The sequence below is a fragment of the Pituophis catenifer genome, unplaced genomic scaffold (genome assembly GCF_029215685.1).
Source record: "Pituophis catenifer annectens isolate HBS135680 unplaced genomic scaffold, rPitCat1.0.hap2 SCAF_1, whole genome shotgun sequence".
In the NCBI taxonomy this organism is placed as follows: domain Eukaryota; kingdom Metazoa; phylum Chordata; class Lepidosauria; order Squamata; family Colubridae; genus Pituophis; species Pituophis catenifer.
In genome coordinates this window covers 278,634,273-278,656,891 of record NW_027256881.1, presented here as the reverse complement: position 1 = coordinate 278,656,891, position 22,619 = coordinate 278,634,273, and the positions used below count along the sequence as shown (strand labels likewise).

The window sequence follows — 22,619 nt, the reverse complement described above, 5'->3', positions numbered from 1 at the left end:
CCATTGTTACCTTCCTCCTCTCCATCTCAGATCGTTTGTTCTCAAGCTAAGCACTCTGCTGCTTAGATAACCTGGATTTTGTGCAATTGCCAGGAGTTGTGTCTGAACTTTACTTTGTGATTAGCTTGTCTAGTAAGTAACATTCTGGCACACAGGCTCATGTAGTCTACCCCTGGAACTCAGTTGGCCTCCTGGGCACCTGATCTGAAGGACTTTCATTCTACAGTACTCAACTGCTTGGTACTCAACTGCTTTGAAACTTATCAAATTTGGTACTCAATGCATTTTGACATGAAAATTTTGCCCCAGTACTCATTGTTTGATACTCAACACACAAGCTAGAACTATTCAGTGTCAGCTGCCTTGTGACTCACTACATTATTCCTTATGGGAAAAATCTGTTTGGTATTCATTGTTTTTGGTACTCATTGCGTCTTCTGGAACCAATTAATGATGAGTACCAAGGTACCATTGTAAATGTATACCAGCAATGCTGATGCTATTTAAATTTTGTTAAGAGATTTTGGTGAGCAATGAAGTGAGAGAGAAATATATCCTGTGAATATGATATGAGAACAAAGAGAATTAGAAGAAAAAAATGTGGACAGACATTAGGAGAGTTCATACTGCAGTCACCATAAACCTCTGTAGGAGTTTGGCAGAAAACAGACTCACTTAGTCAGATAGGTTACAAACTACTTCTTCAAAACTTCAAATGGAACACACCTGATTTGTCACAGTTGGGATCACTGGTAAGTAAAATAATACTTTCAATTCCTGAAAATTACATTTTCCACCTCTACAAGTTAATATAATAAATCAAGCGTGCTATACAATCTCTCTCAAAAGAATAATCCCTAAATTAAAATTAGATTACATTTACATTTGAGCTAATCAGAACTAACTCTCATATAAGATTTCACAAAGACTGCCATTATAACCGAAATGTTAAAAAAAAAAATCTGCTCAATGTTGGTTCTACAATTAAAGATAGGACATCTTAAAATTAAAACTTTCACTCCACATTCCAGTAATGTATTTGAATCATATCTTTTTCCTTTCCTGATATAAACATATTTCTTTTTGCAGTACAACGTGGATGCCTAAACCAAGCTATTCTTATGTGTATCCCATCAATAGAATCAAATCTGACTAATGAATAAAAAAGAGCTTTTGCTGAACAAAATATAAAAAAACAGAATTGCAAAGCAATTTCCTAGACTTGAAGGGGAAGCAGGTTTGAATCTACACGTTTAGTCTCATTAAATCAGACTCAATGGGAAGAAACAGTAACATGAACATGGAACACACATTATATTTTGATGGGTTTCAGTTTTATTCAGAACTGGATATTCTTGCAGAGTTCAAATGACCATGTTTAATTCCAAATAAGAGGATATGGTCAACAATGGGTTTTTTTAAAAAAATCAGGCTTTTAATTTGTCCCTTTGTATAAATGACCATAATTACAAAATTAGAATTTTAAAAGCCAGAATTCTGCAGCATTATTGAATTCCTGTAAGACTCACTGCTGCTTCTTATCTTTTCCCTCCTTCACACAATGCATTTGAAACATGGTTCCAAATCTAGCTCAAGCCTTTGACCAGCCATCCTTGTCTCCAAATTGTTGAGCAGCATTTCTCAAGATTGAAAGGTCCAATAAAAGAGTGACTGAATAATTGGATTCTTTTCACCACCCGAGTACTTCAGGTTTACAAAGGCATAGAAGTCTCTCACTGCAGTGCTCTTGGTCCTTTTGGCAATCTGCTAAAATGATATAAGAGGTGGAGTTTTCCCTTCTCCCTAAACAATTTTTTGTGCTTGTACCTAGACCATGAGATCCAAAGAGACCAGGCAATAGAGCAGCAATTTACATCAACAAAGGGGATTTTGATGCACTCCCTGAATGGGGCTGCATTACCATGTTAATAGCTTTTTCACTCTCAGCCTGGGACTTTGGAAACTTTTTGCAAATGAAGAACAGTTCCGCTTTCTATTTTAACTGTAACAATAGCAGAGGAGCCTCTCAAACTGCATCAAATAGCAGTCAGTGAAATCCCTAACTACTCATCCTGTCTTGGTGGTTTATTAACCATCAAGCCAGAGAACAAAAGAAGAACAACCTGCAGCCTAACTTCACCCCCATCTCTTAATCCCCTAGAGATGGCAGGAGGAATTGCCTGCAAAACTGTTAAATCAGTCTTTTTACCTTCCACCATTTTTTTTTCTTGAGCTTCCTTCCAACTTTCCCTCATAAAAGAAATTTCAGGTAAGTTTTCCAATGTCAAATTCTTTACGGCCTCCTGATTAGCAGAATGATGATGACATTCCTCTCCCCCCCTCTCTCCACTTCATTTTTCAGACAGTTGTTGTTCCTCACCAGTTCCCACACTCATCTACTTGTTCCTTTGTCATGTGCTTTGAATGTACTCTTCTCCTGACACTGACTGACTCTCACCATAGAGAATCAATGAAAATGTTGCTCCTGCAGTCAGCCGGTGGAACAGAGCCCATTCATTACCACAAAAATGTTCCACTGCCACCAGCGTAGACAGCAGTTTCTATCTAACTCCTCTCAATGCATTTTCCAATTTGAAAATGACTCTCATTTTCATAAAGCTTCCTACTACCTTAAGATAGCTGGGGGGGAAAACACCTCTATGTATTTATTATTTGGATACTTTCTTTTTCTTACCTCTATATGTGGTAAGATCAGCAGCAGATTTGTGGCTTACAAACCTACTCTATAGAGCTGATTGTTGCCAATGTTTATTGGTTAACTGTATTCTGATTTTTTTTTCTTTTGTGTTTTATACTGCACTCAGGTATAAGACCATAAAAAAAAAGACAGCGAGCCAGTTTGATATAGTGGTTAAGGCATTAGGCTGGAAACTGGGAGATTGTGAATTTTAGTTCCACTTGAGCCATGAAACTAGCTGGGTGACATTGGGCCAGTCACTCACTCTCAGCGCTAGGAAGAGGGCAATGGTAAACTATGTCTGAAAACTGTAGGGATTATCCAGGTAGTTGCCAAACCAACATAAAGAATGTACAGAAAAAGATAATAAACAATTTGATACTGATAAATACATTGGTTGTATTCCCATGTGCCCTAATCACAGCGCAAATTTGCCCTGGCAATCTCTTTATTTTGCCAGGCCCTTACGATGTCACCTTCATCTCATCCTCAGCCCATGAGTGAGACAGGTTTATCGTATTTTTTTCCCTGTTGGGCAGCCCCGGATAGGTAAAATGTGTTAAGCTTTGTCACACAGTATTTTGGAGAATATTCAGGTGACTGGCAGCTGGCAGACAGAGGTTTGAGAGATAGGATAGGGATTAGCCATGGGAATAGTCAATTTCACATAGGTGTACTTTTCTGTCAACTCAAGGATGTGTAACTTGATAGTAACAGTAACAGAGTTGGAAGGGACCTTGGAGGTCATCTAGTCCAACCCCCTGCTCATGCAGGGGGTTGGACCAGATGTACTAAGGATTCAAACTGCCGAACTGCTGACCTTTCTGATCAACAAGCTCAGTGTCCTTGCTTGATTTCTAATAGAAAGCATTAACACCAGCCTCTATAAAATATTCTGCTTTTCTCAATGTCTGTATGAGCTAGTATCTTAATAGAGGAATCTCACATTTGTTTAAATATATGATCTATTTAATCAGCTCTTCCCATAAATAAGATGGTTTCGACTGAATAGTCAGGGAAATTCTGAGTTCAGTTATAGGATTTTTTATTTTGGGTATCACATCCCACTTGTAAACCCAAAGCTCATTTGACATAAAGCTGAAGGGTAAATAATATCTGAATAATCCACTCATAATTCAACAGAACTGTGATTTTGTTAAATTTTTGAAAGCAGAAAATATATTTTTGACATTTACAGTAACTCATTCATATAGAAAACAAACAACAGAAAAACATTTCAGAGATAAAGCAAAAGTTCAAAAATCTATGTGCACACATTAGGTGTTTTACATCATTATATTTTCAATCAAATATATCTCACTTTTAGATGGTATACCTAGATTATTACACAATCAACTTTTTTTTTCTGAACAGTGAAACACTAAGACATCTCTCCAAGGCAAACTCTTATACATGTTCCTCTATTATTGTAAAAGCAACAGATTGTTCATTATCTGATACAGCCATACAATGAAATTTATTTATTCAAGAAAATTTATATGGCTACCCAACTCACTCTCGGTGAATTACAATGGCTATTGCCCCAGTTAAATTTATTTTTGTTAACACCAAAGTTTCAGGAGCATCCATAGGTACAAGAATTCAGAAAACATCAATATAAAATGCCTAATATTGACCTGCCTTATATGAAACATTTACTAAATTCAGTTTAAAAGAACTAGATTCAACTAAGATTTACGTTCTTCAGTCTGACACTTTCCAGGGTTGAACCAACTCCCATTTTCTCTGGAAAATAGCTTTGTTGAATTCAGGGAGCTCAAATTTAACATGTGGAGAGTACCAGGCTGGGAGAAGCAGCTTTAAGCACTTACTTCCCTCAGAACATTAACTACAGTAAGACAAAGCTCATTTTATCATAGTCTTACCTTGGAGAACCAAACCAGAATTTTCAATAATGTATAGGAAAGATGTCAATGGAGCAATAGGGGTCTTAGCAACCAGGATCTGCAAAAATAAAACAAAACAAAACCGCATATGGTATAGTGATTATTAAGGTGTCCAGAGCAACTCAGCTGGATAAACAGCACTTCTAATATATTTTTTCACACTGGCTCTACAAAGAGTTTATTCCACCATTCATACTTTAGGTTCTATTTATTGATTTAAACTATCCAAAGTTCCACATTGTCTTAATATAATTTTTTATTTATTTTGCTGAAATACACAGCAGGGTATGTGTTTAACCAACCCTGCATGAAGATGAAAACCAAGAAAGAATATGATACAATGAGATCCTACACAGGAGTTCTCATAGTAAGAATCTAGAATCACTTCTAGTCATTTGTAGCCAAACAGTCATGTTTTAGCATAAAAGTAACACAAACACAGCAGCCCCTATCTTATAAACTCTCTAGAAATTCTAGAGAGATGTTGATAATTTATGAGATTCTAAAGAGATTCTATTGCTGCCATTTCTGCTAAATGTGTATGCATTCCAAATGTGAAGCAGATTTCCTCACTTATTTCTGCCTCAGGGAAAAAAAGGAAAGACACTGGAAAGCAATTTCCTTGTCTGTGGTTTTCACAGTGACATTTCCAACTTTGTAACCCTAAGGGCACCACTTAACAAGGCTGCTGATCCAAAGCACACTCTTGGTTCTTTCAGAACTCTGTTTCAATTACAGTGATGTCATACCCATTTCGTAAAGACAAAGAAAATACACCAGGCTTCATTTTCAGTACTGCCTTCATTTTTATGTATGTAATGGAGCTAAATCTACATGTAAGGAAATATAAAGTAAGGTATCCCAAGGCTCTGTCTGAGGCCATCGTACTCTTCAATGTATTTATAAATGATTTAGATAACAGAAGGGGAACTTATCAAATTTGCAGAAAACACTATGTGGGGCAGAATAGTCAACACTTTAGAAGATAGTGTCAAAATCCAGAAAGATTTTGACAGACTTGACCACTGGGCACTATCCAACAAAATGCAATTCAGTGGTGAAAAAAGTAAGGTTTTACACTTAGGCAAGAAAAACCAAATGCGTAGGTAGGTGTTACTGGCTCAACAGCAGTAACCGTGAGAGGGATCTAGAAGTTCTAGTGGACAACTACTTAAATATAAACCCAGCAGTGTGCCACAGCTGCCAAAAAAAAAAAAAAGCCAATGCAGTCCTAGGCTGCATCAACAGAGGAATAGTATCAAGGTCAGATGTAGCACTATATACTGCCTTGATAAGTAGCACTATATACTGCCTTGATAAGACCATTTGAAATACTGTGTCTAGTTGTGGTCAACCCAATCCGAAAAAGATGTGGAGACTCTAGAAAGAGTACAGAGAAGAATCACGAAGATTATTAGGGGTCTGGAAGCTAAAACATATGATAAACGGTTGCAGGAACTGGGTATGTCTAACAAAAGAACTGGGTATGTCTAACAAAGAGGACTTTAATTCCCCTCTAAGTTTCAACAGAAAGAAAGCAATTCAGTTTGCAGTGCTGAGCTGTTCTCAGAGATAATTGGCTGGAATTTATAATGATATCGGAGACAGGTTTGATGAATTTTCATTTTATTTTAAGTGATGAATGTATGTTTACTTTAATAAATGTTCATAATATAATTAAAAAATAAAATAAGGCAGAGAGTCCACCTGAATTCTAATGTGGAGAGGAAAGATAAATGACTGACTTTAACACTGAGGGGGTAGGAAGAATTACAACTATTGAATATGGTGTGAAGAGAGGAGAGCTTGGGCTCCTTCCAGGATTGAAAAAGTATGCCAGATTTTACTTGAAGCTACATCTGTAGAGTTGTCCTCACAAACAACCTCTTTCAATTTATATCTAACATCTGCTAGCCCACACATTTCTTTTGTAACTGGGAGGGCATGAAACTGCCAGACAAATATACAACACAGCAAGAACTGGTTTAGGAACCAATGTCAGTGGTCTGCTTTGAGTAATGTAATGCCAGCAAAGGCAGCTCTAGATGGGAGGCAAATGCAATGACATGCTTCATGGTGCAAACCTGCAATGTAAGCGCTTCCCCTTCCTTAGGGCAAATTACTTTTGCCCTAAGGAAGAGACAATCTTCAAAGAAAGAGGCAACTGGGTCATCAGGATGAAGACAATCCTTGAAGAACTATGGCTATAATGAAGAAATATTTACTCAAAAGTGAGGGTCTTACTAAGGCTTTTATGCTCTTGTAGTTTCAATAGTTAAGTGTCATCAAGTTGGGTCCAACTCTTGCTGACTCTACAGACAAATGGCCTTCACCTCAACCCATCCCAGGGACAATCCACAGACCTTTCAGGGGCATTCCAACAATATACTTGATCTTGTCTATTTGCTATATCTGTGTCTTTCCCTTTTAGTTCCTGCAACTTTGTCAAGCATAATTGCTTTTTTAATCCATCATTTGTTTGCTACGTTATTGTATTTACTACTGGAATTAAACAGATATGCCAATAATATATATCCTTATCATACTCCTTACCCTTCCTGGTCCATGCCACTTTGTGCTTCCCTGACCTGTGCTATCCCCGGCAAGCCTTCCCAGACCTATGCCACACCTGTGGGCTTTCCCTGACTCATATAACATTTCTTGAGAATGTCCATGTGGCAACCTTCCCAACCTGTGCACTGTTCCTGTTCTGCACTGCACTTCTTGCACTCTCAAGGGAGGAACAGAGATTTCTTATGCTTCCTGCCAGTTTCCTAAAGGAAACCCATTGGGGGAAGGCAACCAGAAGTCAGAAATCACTCCTGTTCCTTTTTTGCCCACTCACAGTCATTCTGTTTCTTTGTTTAGGTAAGACAATTTCTCTGAAGTAATGACTCATTGGGGCATGGCTTGTCTTCTATATTACTAAAACTCTCCTATATGTCTGCAACCTTCAACTGGGAAAAATGATGGCAATATGGCATGGGCCCGGGGTATTTGCAGGAGTACCTCCTACTGGCCTCCCACCGCCCAGTGCGCTCACATAGGACTGCCCTCTTCCGGGTGCCGTCTGCCAGACAATGTCAGCTGACGGCGCCCAGGATGAGGGCGTTCTCTGTGGCCGCACTGACCCTCTGGAACGAGTTACCCACTGGGCTCTGGAGAGCGTCTGACCTCCATTCTTTCCGCAAAGACCTGAAGACATGGCTTTTTAAACAAATTGTCTGATCTGTTTGGGAGTTTTTAATTAATTGTGGGATTTTAATTGTATTTTTTAACTTTATTTATTGTTATTGTTATTGCTTTTACTTTACTTGATGGTTGTGAGCCGCCCCGAGTTCTCCGGGAGAAGGGTGGCATATAAATTTTAATAATAAATAAATAATAAATTTAATCCAGGACCCATTACTCACATGGGATTGAAATTTAGCAAAGTTGCGGCTGTATCAGCCATTTCCAAATTCTATGCCAGTTTCTCACAAGGAACATCAATGGGGAAGCCAGAAGGAAGTTGGACGTGGCTCTAGCTTCCACTGCTTTTTTGCTTGTCTGTGATCATTCTATTTCTCTATTTAGGCAATTATCTGGAACAATGACCCAATGGATAATAGGTTGTCTAATTTATATTATGTTTTTAGTGTATGTCTTTCAGATTCAGTCTTGCTGAAACACCTAATATCTTTAATTTGATAAATTTATTCTATATATTTGAAATCTACATGGTCTGTTTCACAATATGTACCTGGAAATGCCCTGGCTGAATGTATTGTATTTTTCTAACTTCTGTTTCCTATTATGTAGTCAATTTGATTCTAATGTTATCCATCTGCTGATATCTAAGAGTATAGCCTTTACTTATCCTCTTCTGCTGTTCAAAGCAGTTGCCAGCAACAAAGAACTATCACTACAAAACCCCTGCTTTAGAGGTAGTTCTCAGTTAATGGCAGCAATTGGGCCCAGGAATCATGACACTAAGCAATGTCATGAAATTATGTCAACTTATAACTGAAGTTCCAGGTGTGGTTATTAGGTGAATCTCACAAATTCTAAGGTTGCCACCTCCCACCAGATTCCCTATTGACTTTGCTGGTTGAAAGGTGGTCTACTCAGGAAAGGTAGTCTACTCAGATCTATTCATGAAAAGTGCAAATGGCAATCACATGACTGCAGGATGCTGCAACAGTCATGATTGTGAGCTGGTTGCCAAGCATCAGATTTGAGATCACCTGGCTGCATTCAGTCCTCATTCAGTGCTGTTGTAACTTTGAACAGTTACTAAACAAATAGTAGTTAAGCAGAGACTACCTGTAATTGAGTTTACTCAGTACAAATCTTCCCATAGTTCTAGATCAGGGATGTCAAACTGGTGGTCCACAGGCCGCATACCGCCCGCCTGCGCAAGCCACGCCCACCCCAGCTCCGCAAAGGCAAAAAACATAACGATCCATCCTGAGATGCAATTGAGCTTGACACCCCTGTTCTAGATTCTTCTATTTCCCCAACTTTGTCATTCCAATGATTCATCAGTAGTACTATGTGCTTTTCTGAAACTTTATAACAGGCCATTTGCAATATATTCCTTAATGTGGTCCAAGTTTACATTTTTATTAAGGTTATATAGCATTTTATATTATAATATTTGTATAATATTTCATTCATGAAATAGCCACCGTTTCTAAAAGATATGATCCGGCCAGCTATGGGTGTATGTATATATATATATATATATGTACTGTATATATATAAATTAGGTGATGTCCTTTTTAAAAATATCACTGCCATTTATTCATTTTAGACCCTGAATAGTATATCACATAATCATCTGAAAGTGGCCCATTACTGCTAAATTAGAACACTCTTAAAAGGGGCGTTGGTCTTACCTGAGACGCACCTTCTCGTTGGGTGGAGAATTTAGTGTACTGTACTGTACTGTACTGTACTGTATTTCGGTTTCAACAGTTACAAGTTTCCCTTTTCACATTCCATGGTCCAATTATATGTATGTTTGTAAAACATACAGACCTTCTTTTTCAATATTGGCATCATTGGTGATCACACTTCCTTGCAGCTTTGGTTTAGCCCTATCAATTCCGGATCTACTCATGAAAGTTTGAGATTCTTCCTCTAGTTATATAAGTGCCTTTGTCATCATCCAGCACCCAAATGAATGTCAATGTTTAAGCTAGGTCCATAAAGGGATGTTTTATTCTTTACTATATGTTAATAAAAGAAATAGCAATAATATACTTGCAAGAAATATATACAGAAAAGAAATCATCAGTGTGCTACGTTGTACTGTGGCTCTCTAACTCTTAGCAAACCTCACCACTGGTTAGGCTACTACAGTTGCAGAGTATTATGTTCAGCAACATCTGGAAGGCAACAAATAAATAAAATAAAATAAATTTGAGGGAATGTTTTTTGAAGGAGACAGAGTGCATATTCTCAGGGTACAGAGTATATAGAGTACATCCATATATAACAAAATAAAAATGTCATCATAAAGACATAAACACTCATTGCTGTGTTCAATGTAGTTGGATGTTACAAAAGCTTATAGGTTATTGCTTGTGGGACAAGTCAACTTCTACTCCACAGTCAAACCACTTTATTTTAAACATGATGGCAGAGTTCTCCAGTCTTCTGGATTGGTGAGCGTATCTTGGAATATTGTGATCATGTTATGAAAACATTTCAGAAAAGAGAAACTGAAAGGACACTGCAAATTATACTGCATGCTACTGCCTATAGTGTAGTTTCATGCAGAATGCTCGGTACCAGGAGTGTCAAACTGGCGGCTCATGGGCCAGATGCGTCACGTGTAGGCCATGCCCATCCCAGCTCCATGAAGGGAAAAACATCACAAAACATCATGTGATGGCAACATGACACGGTAAGTTTGACACCCGTGCACTGTACTATTCCTATTTACCTTTGCTGTTTCCCTGAACAGGTGGACATACTTTCAAATATACATTGGCCTGCAGTCAGTCACCCACCTTCCTCCCTTCCTCCTTCCCTCCACCCTCCTCCTCTCTCTCTCCCTCTCCCCCCCCTTTCTTTCCCTGTCTTTCTTTCTTTCCCTATAGAAAGCTTTTTGGACCGAACTAAGTCCCAGAAGCATTATTGGCAATAAAAGGTTTGCAGTATGCACCCTCCCTTAATTGAAAGGCTTTTTAATATAAATATTCAGGTAGGACATGGTACTTGGCAAGTACCCAAGAAGATGTGTATATTCTAACTGATGTATTATCCTCCTTTATCATCTGTAGCAGAGAACAGTGGGTGCAAATATATAATTTTTTTTGCAAAATTTTCTACTAAATAATTTTCTGGTGATTGTGTTATATTACTGCCTATAGTAATAACATTACTATTTTATTTACTGTATTGTGTTGTATTGTCTTTAGTTTGGGGAAGCTTTTTGCAATGGCAAACACATACCAGTAACATGCTTCCAGGGATATAAAACAAGTGCACTTCTATCTACAGAAGTCTTCACAAGATTTGAACAGAAAGCTCTACTTTCTATATGAATTGCTGTTCACTGTGGCAATTACACTCCTGAATTCCTTTAATGAACATTCATTCAGCAACTGTTTGAAGTTATGATGGTGCTGAATGAATAATAATTAAGACTGATTCTTGAAGTTATGACTATTGCAGAGCCTAACAACTGCACTGGGGACATAACATAACTGGTGACATAACATCACTAAGTGATGTGGCCATGTGATATTTCACCTAATGACTGCTTCACTTAATGACAGAAATTCCAGTTTCCAGAGTTATTAAGCAAGAACTTCCTGTATCCTCTTTAAGATATATCACACTAATTGATATAATTTTGCTGCCATTCCCATACAAATAAGACTGCAAGAGGATTGTAGCTCTTAAAAATTCAAGTAGTCTTTGAAAAAAGGTACATATATTATTAATTGGACTATTGCCAAAGGAAAAAGCATCCAACTACATTTTCAGAAAAAATATCCCAAAAGATGTCTCTGCAGCCTTGTGTGGGGAGCCCAAAGGAATACACAGTTGTGGGGTTGGTTAGTGCCATGAGAGCCCTCACTTTGTTTTTGGTGGTTTAGGAATATGAATAAATAAATAAATAAATAAACAAACAAACAAACCAATAAATAATAACAATTTTACCAAACCATTTCAAACTATGTGGGAAGTAATATTACAAACAGTTCCAGCATATAAAAATGTCTCTCTGAAAGGACATCCAAGATGTCAAGCAGGAAGACATAAGACAGATTTCTCCTCTCCCTCCCTCCCTCCCTCCCTCCCCCAGTATACAGTAACTTTACAATTGAACTGAATTTTTGGTGTTGGAGGAGCATTCAAATATGCACTTAACTGCAGGCATAAATAGACAGTACCCAAAAGATGATTATCACTGGATAATTTTATATGTATAAACTAGACTGAAAAGGGAATAATGGCAAATCATTACTTTATTGTTGCCAAGAAGTAGAGTTCAACTCAAAGCAGCCTTTACTTTTTATTTTACCTCAGATGAACAAAACCAACAAAGAACATGTATTATTAAAGATATCTTATGGGACAGTTCTTTACTAAGATATAAAACCTTCAGATGTAAGAACAGGATTAAGAATTAATAGTATAATTAAAACAAAACAAACAATGCTATCCACATAGTCCAAGTTTCCGTTCCAGTCAGTTTAACATAACAGCATATATGTTTCAAATGGAATGAAACCATTATAAAAGTAGATCAAAGACAGGTGAAGGATAGCCAGAAAATTGTAATAAACAAATGAGTGAAACAAGATCAAAAACCATGCCTGCTCTGGAGGGTTGTTTATGAACTTAGCATCAAAATGGCTGATTTCCATCATAAAAGGCTATTAAGTTAAATGGGTATCAGAGTGCTCACTTGCAAATGTTTACAGACAATTGTTCATTATTTACTGTAATTATATTTTAGTTTCATATGCTGAGTTGATTTCAATGACAAATTGTGATAGCAAAAAGCAAATGGGTTTATTCATTGCTTTATGGTCTTTATTGATTTATTCATTGCTTTATAGCCTGAAACCAAGCCAACATATATTAAAATGTACAGAACAACAAAAGTGCATGCATAAAAATGACATAAAATAAAGTCACTCAAAACTAAGGAGGACGTACCAATTGGTTTCTGTAGGCTAAAGCTACTGATAAAAATTTGGTCATTGTCCTTGATACATTGAAAAATTGGTCATTTAAAAAACAACAACCGTGACCTCATCATGAGGGCAATTAAAATTCTTAGGAAGAATGCATGAATTATTGTCACAAGAAAAACACCACAACTAGCTGTTGTTGAGTGAAATATTTTTTTATGTTTTTAATGTAATAAAAGTTTAATAAAGCGTTTATAAAAAAAATAAAATAAAATTCTTAGGAAGAGTTATGGTGGAGCAGTGGTTAGAATGTAGTACTGCAGGGCTAATGCACTGCTCACTCCAAGAGTTCGAGTCTGAGTGGCTCAAGGTTGACTCAGCCTTCCATCCTTCCAAGGTCGGTAGGATCCACATTCTTGGGGGCAATATGCTGACTCTGTAAACCGCTTAGAGAGGTCTGTAAAGCACTGTGATGCGGTATATAAGTCTAAGTATTGCTATTATGCATGCTTACCTGCGATGTGAATATAATTGGGATTTTAATAAGATATCAGATACGGGTGCAACCTCTATGCCTGGACATGAACAAGTACAATTTTCATATCGGAGATTGTAGCACCTTTTGTTTGTCACCCTATTAGGTAATGTATTGATTCAGGCCAGAGAAAAAAGCTGCTATGTGGATCATGCCAGATCTTGAAAAAATACGAAAAATCCAAGGAGAGGGGGTGATTCTACTGTAGTAAAGATGGGAAATCTACCTATCTGCCTGCCTGCATAGACAACTCCTCAGCCTTCGGCTTAAATTCTCCGAATGTTTTATCTGCGCTTAGGATCAGTACAAAAATATATCAAATCTTGGTCACTTAGTCTTTGCAGAGTATATTCAAATCCATCATTCAGGCTAAGATGAATCAAAGAGGTTCCCCAAAATATTTGGTTGGCTCAAGACTTTAAGGAGCATATTTTTGAGAGACACACAGAGCGAGGGTGTGTGTGTATGTGTGTGTGCATGTGTGTGCGTGTGTACGTGTGTACGTATGTGTGTATATGAGAGAGGGGGGGGAGAGAGGGAGAGAGAGGGAATCAGGAAGACAGAAGCATAAATAAAGGAAAAAGAGAAACACCAGTCTAGTTCTTGTGACTTTAGTGAGGAAAATGTTCAAGTTTTATGGCGATTATGAGAAGTAATACTTTTTTTAATAAAAAAGTCTGAATGGAAAAATTATAGTTCCACTTCCTTTGGCTGCACATTTTCTCCTAGGATGGATTATCATGCCAAGTTGTTTTTGTTTTTTGCTTTCAAAAGGTTTAAAGTAGAGATGAGGAACATTTTTTCACTGTCTGGAGTAACATTCCTTTGTGGGTAATCTGTTGCAGCAAGTAGTAAAGGAAGCAATTCTTTCTTTTTATTCCTGTCTCTGCTATCCATATCTTCCTTGATTAATTTCTTCCCTGAATCATATCCCTAAATCAATTTCCTTCTTTTCCATAATCGTTTTCACTTGACCTCCAGAATCTGAGAGACACAAACTCGATTTCATTGAGGGCCACATCAGAGTTGTGTTTGACCTCAGGGGCTGAGGTGGGCATGGCCAGGGTTGACATCACTCGTGCCAGGGGCATCTGTGGTGGCCCGAGTGCTCTGCCAGTGAAAATAGGCTCCTGACTTCAGTTTTCGGCCGCGATGGCCTCTTGTGGCCCTCTGCCAGCAAAAATGGAGTTCTGTTTTTGCTGGCAGAGGGCCACAGGAGGCCATCGTGGCTGAAAACGGAGCATGACCCTCCCGAGCTCCAATTTCACTGGCCGAGGCAACGCAGGTTGGTCCTTCACTGTTTCCAGGGTGGCCCCGCAAGCCAGATCTAAGCAACCCGTGGGCCTTGAGTTTGACACCCCTGGTCTAGGGTGAGGCACCACCAGATTGGCTCTGATCTATAGATCAGCAATTCTCCATTTCTGATTTAGAGGGGAAGAAGTTCAGAATGTGCTCTGAACAGATTTAACCTCCCACTGGAGTACAGTTAGTCCTCGACTTACAACAGTTTGTTTAGTGACTGTTTGAAGTTACAACAGCATTGGAAAAAAGTGACTTATGAGCATTTAGCACACTTATGACCATTGCCCCATCCCCATGGTCACATGATTTACATTCAGATGCTTGACAACTGGTCTATATTTATAACAGTTGCAGTGTCCCGGATTTATGTGATCATCTTTTGTGATACTCCGACAAGCAAAGTCACTTAACAACCGTGTGACTAATTTAACAACTGCGGTGATTTGTTTAACAACTGTGGCAAAAAAAAGTCGTAAAATGGGGCAAAACTCACTTAACAAATTTCTTAGCAACATAATTTCCAGGCCTTAATTGTGGTTGTAAATCAAGGACTACTTGTACACATAGGCAAGGAATGAGAAAGAGGTTTTCCTAAATAAATCATGTAAGAAACTTAAAATGATGCACTATATCAATGATGTATTGAAATTAATAACAATAATAAAATTAATTATTTAATCTTAATCCAAAATAATCCACTTAATCCAAAGTGAATTACTCACAGAGGTGTACAGAACTCTATTCACATTATTTATTTAAGAAGTTATCTGGCTCCAAATTACTCTGGACTGCTTACAGTTTGAAATCCAGAGCAAGCACACTTTGCCTGACCTTACTGAATGGCAGAAATATGGAAGATAGGTGGTTCCTCAAATAACCAAACTTTATGCCATAAAGGGCTTTATAGATAATAATTAGAACCTTAAATTTTATCCAGAAGCTCACCAGAAATCACTGAAGTTTGTGGGGTCCATCACTGCCCATTATGCAGTGCATTATGGACCAGCTGTAGCTTCAAAACAGCCTACAGAATACATTGAAGGCCAGTTGTGGAATGATTAAAGATAATCCTTGATTTACAACTAGTTGCTTAGCAACTGTTAGAAGTTATGATGGACCCCCCCCCCCCAAAAAAAGATAATTAAAACCTGGATTCCCCACAGTCAAGTAGTCATATTTTGAGCACTCGACAGCTTGCCCCAATTTATAGATGTCTTATGGTCTCATGATTGTGATTTATGACATTTTTTTGGTCCGGTTTCCAGCAAAAACCACCCAGTGTAGACAATGGGTTCACTTAATGTCTACGGAGTTCCCTTAACAACTGCTGCAAAAAAAAAGTCATAAAATCGGATTGGTCCCGTGGATACTTTGACTTACATCTGCTATGACATACGACTCCATTATGGCCATAAGACAAGGGCTTCACAGTCAAGGAACAGGCTCAAATAGGCACACCAGATGGATCTATGTAAAGGGCTTCTTTGTGCAGAAGTCCAAACTTCCACACCAGTCTGAAATAGGAAGGTGCAGCCCCATCCAAGACTAAAGAGGTAGACTCCCCAGTTATCAGGAACCCAACTATCCAGAGCCACTAGGTCTTGTCAGGATGCACTTAAGCCTCATCTTCCCATCCAGCCTTCAGACATTGACATGCTACTTTGAAAAGAACACTTGGACTGCCTGGGGTTGAAATGTATAGTTGGATATCATCAGCGTACTGCTGATACCAGATTCATTAACAGCATATTGACTCATATCTTCAACATATTGCTGATGCTACACTCTGAACTGCACCCAGTGGCTTCATGTACACATTAAACAAACAAACAAAAAAATGACAGCGACAGGTCTTGAGGCAGCCCACAAGTGAAGCACCACAACACAATCTTTCTTCCCCCTCTCTCAGTGAGCACAGGCCACAGAAAAAGGAGCAAAGCCACCAGAAAAAGGAGCAAAGCCATCATAATACTATGACTCCATTCTCAAACCCCAAAGCTGATCCAGAAGAATGTCAAAGTGGCTCCATCATAGCTCTGCCAAAGGTCATCAACAAGTGTGTCCAATATTGTCTCTACATTGTATCTTGGCCTGAAACATGATTGAAACAGGACCAGATAACCTGCTTCCTCCAGGATCTTCTGCAACTATTCTTTGACCACATATAATGGGAAGGTTGGAGGCTTAGTTGTGCAGGATTGTTGAATCCAGTGATAACTTCTTGGCTAACCTTTAATTTCAAACCAAACTCTCTAATTATCTATTTGTGACCACATTTGTATAAAAGAACATACCTGAAAATGAAGAGAAATGCACTGAAATAAGGAAATGTCATTCAGAAAGGATATTAATTCTCTTAAAATATTAAATTAGACTAATGGATTAATAAAACCATTGCTAAGCAAACAAATTTTTCCCCTGTGCCAAATCTGTAGGGCATACAATCCTTATGTCAGAATCTCTCTGCTTATTGTACAGTAAGAAATCAAGGGGGTTGGTGGGGGAGGGCCAACAAAGAAAAACAAATTCTTGGGTTTTGCATCAATTCAAGGAACCTTCCACTGTATATCTGCATCTTTTCTTTCACAGAAGGAAAGAGAATAATGTACTGTATCAGTATATAGTCAATTACTCAAATACTAGGTATTAAGATAAAATAGGCAGCTGTCTTAAACCGAATCAGCATACTTTCTCATTTAACTCAGTACACCTTACACAAAGCAGCAGAAGCTCTCCAAGAAGAAAGATACAAGTTTTACTTGCCCTCTCTAGAAATGTGCTTTGCTGCTAAATGTTCCCCCCAAATCCCTGAGAGCCCAGGTTTGGCAGTATGAATTCCAATGCTATATGTATGTTCCTGAGAATTTGAAAGGCCTCCTCATATTGCAAGTCCAAACTCTAAACAGCACATATGGAACCATACCCAATGATCTCACTGTATTGACAGTTAAGTTCATCAAATGTACATAGGTGTTAAGAGAACTACTACTTTTAGTTTACCTATACTGATGATCTATGTCTACTGATTGCCCTTAGAGTTACCACATCACTTGACATCAAGATTCAACAGTGGTTAAGATTCAGTTTTGCAATAATTGAACCTGATAGACTGACAAGTTGCCAGGAAAAAATTCCAAAGTCTTCCCCGTGGAGCACTGCAACACTTCACTACTGCAATACAAATCACAATTGGGTTTCTATCTCAAACAAAGGATGAAGAATGAAAGAAGAGATTAGCTAATTAGCACTGATTTCATCTAACCCATCTAAGCTTACACTGCTCAAAAAAGATGAATGATATGGATATTTTTTCCTCTAGCTGCTATATCAAAACAGATATATTAACTGCAACCATATGGTTGAAAGAATATTTTTCTAGATTGTATTTGTTCGATTTTTGTTCTCTGGAAAACAGATATGGTGACTTTCAGAGGAACTTATAGACACCATGTAAAACTAAAATACATTATGTTAAGACTGTCACAATATAGAGTATATTCTGAAAAGGTATTTGTGGTCTAGGACTGTTGACCCAGGAAAAACATGTCAGATTTTGTCTCCAAATAAGAAAACCACACTCAATTTTTGCAAGATGCAATGGAAATTGTAGCCCTCTGAAGAGAAGTATACTTAACAAAAGCTTTAATTAAAACCAGGTTAATGGGTCACCATTAAATAAAACCATTTACAGAGCAATCTAAATGTATCATACATCACCCCATCCTATGAGAAAACCCTGACCAACGAAAGCTACTTGTGAAGGGATTTTCTCTCTTCCTGGTTTTACAGAACCGCAGGCAATGACTGTTTCAGGCCTCTTTATGAGAAGTGGATCATAAATCCAACCTAATTATAAAAATAGTACATAGGTTGCATTTGTGCTTTAGTAAACATCCCACGCAGATACAGTATATTTATCAGGTAGTGATCAGAATAAAGAGCAGCAACATGAACAGATATACATTGCTGAAGTGCTTCTCCTTGCAGATAAAAAAATGACATTTTTGCCATGCTTGCCTTCCTTCAAATTAACACAGTTTAGATTGCAAAAAGGATTACAATAATTTTTGACTGGGAATGCTCTTTCCTGATAATAACTTAACTCTCCAAACATTTTATAATAGTAATGCTTATATATTGGATTTAAAATGCAGCCTAATTTTCTTACAGCATAATTCAGCCAGTTTGGATGCATTTTTCGCTCATGCTAACCAGACGTTCTGGGAATTAAAGACCAAACCCATTTAGAGAATGACAGGTAGGAGTCCCACCAGGAAGGCATATGATACTTTAATGAAAATTCAAAGGACATGCACCATTCTGTTCTTCAACTTTTTCAATCCAACCTCTGATTGGTTACCACGTTTTTTTCATGTGCAAAGAGTAGTTGCCATGTCTTTTTCATGTCCAAAACATCTTATAGCCACAGTACCAAGGAAGACTCTTGCATCATCTCCTTTGTAATCCAGAAGTATTATTCTTATGTCATTTGGCTACTGGCAAGAAGAATTGCATATTCTTTAGTTCATGATTATTAAATACCACTATAATATAATTTTTGTTTGCATTTGTATGATTATGTATAATCATATGTAATATATAATCATATTACATATAAAGATACAGATACCTGTTCCTTAATGTCCTTCTGTCTTCATAAGTATAAAACTCCATTTGTTGTGTTTCTTTGTTTTTGACTTCTAGCGCATAAATTTTTATATGTAATTCTTTCCCCTCAACCTGTAAGTTCCTGGCAGTTTTCATGTGATAACTTAACATTTACAGGAATAGGTATAAAAACATAACATATTACCATTTCTCCATTTCATTTTGTGAGGGATAATGGAAACTCTGTCAAACACATGCATGCATCTCTAACCTACATTAATAACAGTCTGAAGTAGAAAGTTGTGGGTCTTCGTTTCTTGCCAAGAAAACTATCCAAGCACTAGACCGCAGTACAAATATTTTTACCCACAGGACTGCCTGCAAAATGATTTTAGCATAGAACAAGATGTTTTCCAAAATTTAGTCGTAACCCTCATTCTGTATGATTACAAAAAAATTAACTCGGCAATGTGAAAAACACACATTTCTGAGCCTGAATGGAATACATTAAAAGGCAAAGATAAGTAAAGGAATCCAGGCCAAATATTCCCCACAGCACAGAACAAAATGGGGTGGGGGTGAGTTTTCATTTGTCGATGAATATTTATGTGAAACAGTGACTGTAAATACTGATGAAGAAGCAAAACACTCTACCAGGCCAAATTCTAAAGAAATAAATAACTTGTTCTTTTTAACAGTATAGTCCTTTTAACAAGAAATTATAACTGAAGGTATTTTAACCCAATCAAGATCAAACACAGCAGGTTTTCTTGAGGTAAAGAACAGTTCCTACTAGGAGATCATTAATGGAAAACAATATTGTACTCAAACATTGTGGACAATAATTAGGTGATCCCTTTCTATGCAGGGCAATAGATAGAAAGGATGACAGCATTTCAATACTAGGCATTCTCAGGTTAAATTGATTATCTATTTCCGTTCCAGTCTAGACTCAGACTTAGTTATAAAATGAAAATAATCTTAGAATTTACGCTGGATAATTGCCAGGAATGTGTGTGATGCTATTGGCTCTCTTATACCTTTCTGCAGTTTTTAACAAACTACAGTCTCTCTCTCTCTCTCTCTCTCTCTCTCTCTCTTTTTTGCTACCTTGGCAAAAAAATACCTTGGCAAAAAATACAGGATGGGCTGTGGAGATAAAAATGTGTTCTTGCTTTGATGTTTTCTAGAATGTACTCTGTCGGTGAGGCTGAAGTCTTGTTCTTTCTCTTAGCCTTTGACCTACACATGAGTTCTTTCTGTTCCCCAGGTTCTTTTATAACTACATAAAATGCTTCATAAACCATCCAGACATCTGAATTGCACTACCATCAATATTGGATGACACACAAATACAATTCTCATTTCCAGAGGCAGGAGGAATTCATGAATACATTGTCTATCTCTAAATTGTAAGACTTGACAAATCTTTAGGGACATAGTCTTCTACAGGATGGGATCCACCAATGATAAAGCTCTACATCAAAGATGGGTACCCTGTTATAGTCTCAATCCCTGGTTCTCTCCTATCTGGAAGCTACAGAGAACAGGACCATAACCATTTTGACATGGCTCTGTTCACTGATGAATGTCCTAAATCTGTTGGACCGGGCGGGCTTTTGAGAAGTAAAATCAGTGCATTAAGTTTTGTAGAAGATGGATACTCCTGTTTTGCACCTCATAGCCTCCTTTGCCATACAAGAATAATCAGCCTAATTATGTGTAAGTTGTCAATTCTTGATGATTCTAGACGAATATATTTTATTTTTTCTTTATGTGCACTGAGAGCATATGTACCAAAGACAAATTCCTTGTGTGTCCAATCACACTTGGCCAATAAAGAATTCAATTCAATTCAATTCAATTCAATTCAATTCAATTCAATTCAATTCAATTCTATTCTATTCTATTCTATTCTATTCTATTCTATTCTATTCTATTCTATTCTATTCTATTCTATTTTATTCTATTCTATTCTAATGTTTTAAGGGCATCATGGAACCTCTAGACTTGCATGGGTTTAAGGTATTCCTAATACCCATAAAACTCCTCCAAAATCCCGAAAACCAAAAAGGATAAAAATTGTTCAGCCCTACCCTCTCTATGGATTTTGGGGAGACAAAATGAGGAAAGGGGGACACTATGTAATTTACAGATTACATCTGCCCTCTAGATGCTTTAAATTCTAACTATCAAAATCTTCATGTTTATGTTATAATTGTTATGTTTTATGTGACACTTGATAATATATTGCATTTTAAAATTAAGTTTAAATATTCTCAATAAAGTAAAATAAATTTATTGATTTTTTTATTGAGGATAAAATACTGTAATGCCTATCAAACTAGTGTTTCAGTGCCTTATAAAGTGTGGTATAAATTGCAAAAAAAAAATTAGTAAAAATAATTGGAAAATTGAATTTATGACATGTGTCATCGTATATCATATCACATTGTATCATAGTTTCTAATTAATTTCCGACAAGGCGCTCATCAGAGATATCTGTGTCCCTAATAGCAAAGAGACACTCAAATAACATAAACATTTTTCCTCTCTAAAAGCTGCTAGAAAGCATAATAGGGTAGGACATAAACCTAAGCATTATTTAATGATCTGACAGTGGTTGATTTGCACATGCATCCTACACATAACTGTAAAGAGAATTGCCTTTTGAAAAACAGCTGCTACATGAATTGTGTACAAGGCTATCTAGAAAGTTTAGTATAGTATTTTCCAACTTGCATAGCCCTTGTATGAACCCCAACTACCAGGAGCTGAGAATTTTGGAAGTTGTTCCACATTTATGGAGTTACCCAGGTTGGAGAATGCTAATTTAGTGTTAAAGACCAGCTTTTTAACTTCTCCCTTTCTCCACTGCAAAGATATTTGGAATAACATTTCTTTTATAAAAAGGTAACGGTTCCCCTTGCACATATGTGCTAGTCGTTCCCGACTCTAGGGGGCGGTGCTGATCTCCGTTTCAAAGCCAAAGAGCCAGCACTGTCCAAAGACGTCTCCATGTTCATGTGGCTGGCATGACTAATAGTAAATCTTTCTAAGGTGAAGGGGTTTCTACATAGATTTTGGACTTAATTAACCACTAATATTCAGTGTCTGGTAAATCAGAGAGGAAAAACCCATTTGGAAATATTTAAGACTACAAGAAGGAAACTGATGTAGTTCGAGAATTTATCTTCCTTGGATCAAAAATTGTTCAGGATGGCAGTTCTATATCAGAAATCAAATGCAGGATAACGTTAGGCCACACTGCAAAGATTGACATGAATAAGGTATGAAAAAGCAGAGATATTGATATAAATATATAAAGCAGGAGAGTTAGAGCAATAGTCTTCCTTATAATGATGTATGGGTGTGAGAGTTGGACCCTAAGAATGGCTGATCGAAGAAGAATTAGTATCTCTGAACTGTTG

The 22,619-nt window shown here is 37.4% G+C and overlaps 1 protein-coding gene across 1 annotated transcript in view; it reads right to left on the bottom strand.

Annotated features, from left to right (window-relative positions):
- RAD51B (RAD51 paralog B) overlaps positions 1 to 22,619 on the bottom strand; it is a 352,771-nt gene that overhangs the window by 162,646 nt on the left and 167,506 nt on the right. Inside the window, exon 10 of the mRNA XM_070938226.1 lies at positions 4,585 to 4,663. Within this exon, the coding sequence (XP_070794327.1) occupies positions 4,585 to 4,663 (79 nt within the window). The remainder of the gene's footprint in view (positions 1 to 4,584; positions 4,664 to 22,619) is intronic.